Source organism: Octodon degus, unplaced genomic scaffold (assembly GCF_000260255.1).
Source record: "Octodon degus isolate 3935 unplaced genomic scaffold, OctDeg1.0 scaffold00105, whole genome shotgun sequence".
Classification (NCBI taxonomy): domain Eukaryota; kingdom Metazoa; phylum Chordata; class Mammalia; order Rodentia; family Octodontidae; genus Octodon; species Octodon degus.
Genome location: NW_004524681.1, coordinates 4,173,275 through 4,177,708, shown reverse-complemented (window position 1 = coordinate 4,177,708; position 4,434 = coordinate 4,173,275). Strand labels below are relative to the sequence as shown.

Here is a 4,434-nt window from a genome sequence, read left to right as displayed (position 1 = left end):
AAAAAAAAAAAAAACCACTGTAATGTAGGCATTATAAACTATGTTGAAGGACACAAGCAGGGCATTCTGATAAATGTAATGAGTAAAAAGTTCACTGGATAAGCAAAATAACATATTGGCAATTAAAGAAAAAAGAATTAATGAATGTGAAGATCAATAGAAAATAACCAATCTGATAAACAAAGTCAGCAGAAAACAAGCAGGCAGGCAGGAAGGTAGGCAGGCAGGCTGGCCACAATGTCCTGTAGAAATATCAAATACTCTAACACATGTGTGACTGGAGGCCCAGAAGGAAGGAAGAGAAATGGGGTAGTAAAATACTTTAAGAACAATGGCTGAAATCTTCCCAACTAGGTGAAAAAATTTGAACTACGATATATTTACGTAAACAGAGTAAGTTCAAAGAGAACCACTTTCAGGCACACTATAGAAAGGCTGCTGAAAATCAAAAGTATAAAAAAGAAAAACCTCCCAAATAGCCCCATTTCATACTGGGGGAAAACGACACTGCCAACAGCAGGCTTTATGGTAGAAGATAAAATGATGATGTCCTTTACATGCTGAAATTCAAAAAAACTCAACTGAGAAGTCTATATTCCACAAAAGTATTCTTTAATCCAAAAGTAAAATATTTTCAGATGAACCAAACTCCAACACTGTATTTCCAATACAGCTACATTTAATGAGATGCTAAAGGAAGCTCTTCCACCTAAAGGAGCTACAGCACATGAATTCCCCACCTGCAGGAAGGGATGAGTGGGACGAGACTAAGTACGCATCGAAGACTGCCACATTTGCCTTCCCATAACTTTCACATTGCTTGAAAAACAATATACTGAAAAATAAATTTATTCTATCCACTTTTGTGGTATAGGGTCTCTATGTAGCTTACCAACCAGAGACTACTACTTCCTCTTTTGTTTTGGACCCCAGTGAGCATTACTACCATCCACTCAATTGTTTGGGGAGAAAATATGACTTCCATGCTCCAGTCTTCCCTTTCTCTCACACCCTAGTGTACTTATCTCATGAATCCTTTCAAGTATATCCAATTCTCTTCATCATAGCAACTATCTTAATTCAGTGTCTCGCTTTTTGCCACAATTACTCCAAAACTTTCAGAACTGGTCTTTTTTGCCTCCTACTCCAATGTTCTCGAAACACCAACTGCTCTTACAAAAAAAAAAAAAAAAAATTAGCTGGAGAGATAGCTCAGCACCATAAATGCCTGCCTGGCTAATGCAAGGTCCCAAGCTTGATCCTCAGTACTACAAATAAACAAAAAAGAAAATCCAGCATGTCACTCACTTATCTAATTCCTTTCAATAAAAATGCAAAAATAGGGCTGGGGAGATAGCTTGGTGGCCCAAGGACCTGAGTTCGATCCCTGGTACCACATGCGGTGCCAGCCCCGGCCCTGGAACCCTGGCCACTACGCAGTCCCACCAAGTATGGAGGCTGAGATAGGAGGATCACTACAAGCTGGGCAGTGAGATCCTGTACTGAATAAATAAACATTTTTTTCTTTTAATGCATTTAATAGAGGGTCTACAGGGTCTCACTACACAGATCAGACTCATAGTGATCCTCCTATTTTCAGCCTGCCAAGCACTGGGATTACAGGTATATGCCACCACGCCCAGTCTCAGTTGCCATCTCAGCATGCCCTGGGGGCAGGGCCTGGTTTGGTTTCCTACGCCAAACCAGGGATCAAACCCCTGTCCCTGCACCTGCCTAAGCAGGCACTTTAGTCTACTGAGCTATTTGGCCAGCCCTATAAATAAACAATTTAAAATTAAAAAATTTAAATGTAAAAATACGTAGCATGGCATACAAAGCATTGAAATGACCTGGTTCTCCACTTCTGGCTTGGCTTGTCCACTCGCTAGGTTCCTAGAACTGCAATGTTTTTAAAGGTGAGGGATCTCCACAGCCTGTGCTCTCGGTCAGAAACCCCATTCCTTCTGCCTCTGCTCACACCCAACGTTAGAACTCAAAGCTTCCCTCGAGTTTCAAAAAGCAACAGCTGCTCTTTCAACTTGAGGTAAAGCATCCTTCATACGTAACAGGATGTGAGTTTAGCCCACTGTAGCTAACAGTGTTTCTAACATATTAGTTTTACTTTTCAATTTTTGTGCAGTGTAGTTATAGTAAACATACCTGACAAGTTGCTGACATATTTGACATCCTGGAAGGCATCTATAAAATATGAAAGGGCAAATAAATTATTACATCCAAGAAATTTTGTTAAACTACATAAACTATTTTGAACTATACAAAATCGACACAAAATGTGAAGCCAGAGAAAATTACATATTTAACTTTTCAGTCAATATCAAACATGATATATACCCTGACACATACACTCAAATAAATTTAAAACTCAGGTTTCCATATTTTAAATACAATTAGTTTTAACATAAAATCTAGAAATTATTAAGACTGACATGTTTAATCACCTAAAAACAAAACATTTGCATGCAGCAAAATCTGCCAGCAGTAAAGTCTAAGATCAAACTGAGGAAAAAAATGTGCACAGGGTTACTCCCCAAATCCATAAAAAGCTTCTCCAGTTTTTAAAAATCAATATAAAAAAGAAAAATTACATTGACAGTGCACATGAACATACATTAAAAAAAAAAAGATTTGCATAGCAAAGATTTTAAAAAATGTTTTAGGACAATATCTTCATGAGAATGTGAAGAAAGTTTTGTTACCTGCTGGTAGGAATGTGGAACAGTATCTCTACAGACAACAACTTGATAATAGTCATCAACAAAATGCAGACTCTTCACATGTTAATTCTAGTTCTAACATAGGGGCTAACACATATCTTAAGTATATATGCGTACACAGTAATAATACACTGTACTATTTTCTATCTTTTTTTTTTTTTTTTTGGCAGAACCAGGGATTGAACTCAGGCCCTTGTGCTTGCCAGAGAAGCGTTTATTCTACTGAGCCATCTCCCCAGCTCCTTTATTTTCTTCTAATAGAAAGAAAACCAAAGTACTACAATTTTCATTAGTAAAAGGTTACTAAAACAAATGATTCTGATATATAACTAACATGTACCAATGAAGAACAAAGTAGTAAGCTCCACCATAAACAATCGAACGGGCGATGTTTTGTTGTTGTTGTTGTTGTTGTTGTTTTTGCAGAACCGGAGATTAAACTCAGATCCTTGTGTTTGCCAGTCAAGCGCTTATCCTACTGAGCCATCTCCCCGGCCCCCGGGCGATGTATTTTAAGGGACGAAGAAGATATACAAGTAGCTGCGTGGACACACAAAGACATAGCTACTTCAAAAGGGATCTCAAGGAATGGATAATACCATATTTATTTTGATAGAGAATTTATAGCTAAAGCACAGACTTGAAAAGGAGACTTTCACTTATAATACAGTAAAGTTGAAACAAGTAAGTTGTTTATATAAAATTAATTTAAAAATCTAACTAGTATAGAAAGGAGGAACCAGCTGTTTGAAAGCTATGCCTCATATGTAAGATTCCAGCTGAAGATACTTAATAACTTTAATACTGATAACTACTTTTATCATTTTTACTGCAAAATGAAGTGAAAAAAATTATACAAAATAACTTCCTTACTAATAATACAATCTATTTGTAATAACACAAAACCCAACTTTCTCTGAAAGTGTTTTAGGTTTTTTTTGTTTGTTTGTTTTTTGCGGTACCGGGGATTGAACTCAGGACCCTGCACTTGCCAGACAAGTGCTTATTCTACTGAGCTATCTCCCAAGTCCGTGTTTTACTTTAGAAGTGACATGGTGAACTAAGATCTATACTCTAATATCGCTTTTAAACATAACTAGCCATGTGATCTGATGATGTACTAATAAACAGTAAAAATTAGAAGACATCACAGAATCCACTGACTCTTTGTAAAGACGTTAAACTTATCTGATGATCTCAGAAGAGTTAAAAAAAATTCACAAAACTTACTTTAAAATGCTGGTTATGTCCAAAATACAAAATATCAGGCTGGGGATATATAGCTCAGTTGCACATTTGCCTGCCTGATGTTTGTTTGATTCCCAGTACCAAGAAAATCAGTAGTAATCAACCACACCCTACGCTGGGAGAGTGGAATCCCACACCTGTAATCCCACCACTCTGGGAAGCTGAGACACAAAGATCATATATTCAAGCTCAACCTGGGCAGTTTATCAAGTTTACCAAGACCCTGTCTCAAAAATAAAAGGACTGTGAATGTAGCTCAGTGTAAACAGCTGTAATTCAATTTTCAATTAAAAAAAAGTATATGTATGTATAAAACTCTAACCCTAAAATGCCAATTACCATAATTAAAAATAAAACTAAGACTCTGGTACAATAGCAAGTGGTCTGACCACTTGACAGACTGAGTCAGGAAGATTACTGGAGTCCAAGAGTTCAAAGCTAGCCTGAACAA

General features: G+C 37.0%; 1 protein-coding gene across 1 annotated transcript in view; it reads right to left on the bottom strand.

The window, feature by feature from the left end:
• The window catches only part of Trpm7 (transient receptor potential cation channel subfamily M member 7), a 157,140-nt gene that overhangs the window by 108,485 nt on the left and 44,221 nt on the right, over positions 1–4,434 (bottom strand). The window contains exon 3 of the mRNA XM_023724061.1: positions 2,166–2,199. Within this exon, the coding sequence (XP_023579829.1) occupies positions 2,166–2,199 (34 nt within the window). The remainder of the gene's footprint in view (positions 1–2,165; positions 2,200–4,434) is intronic.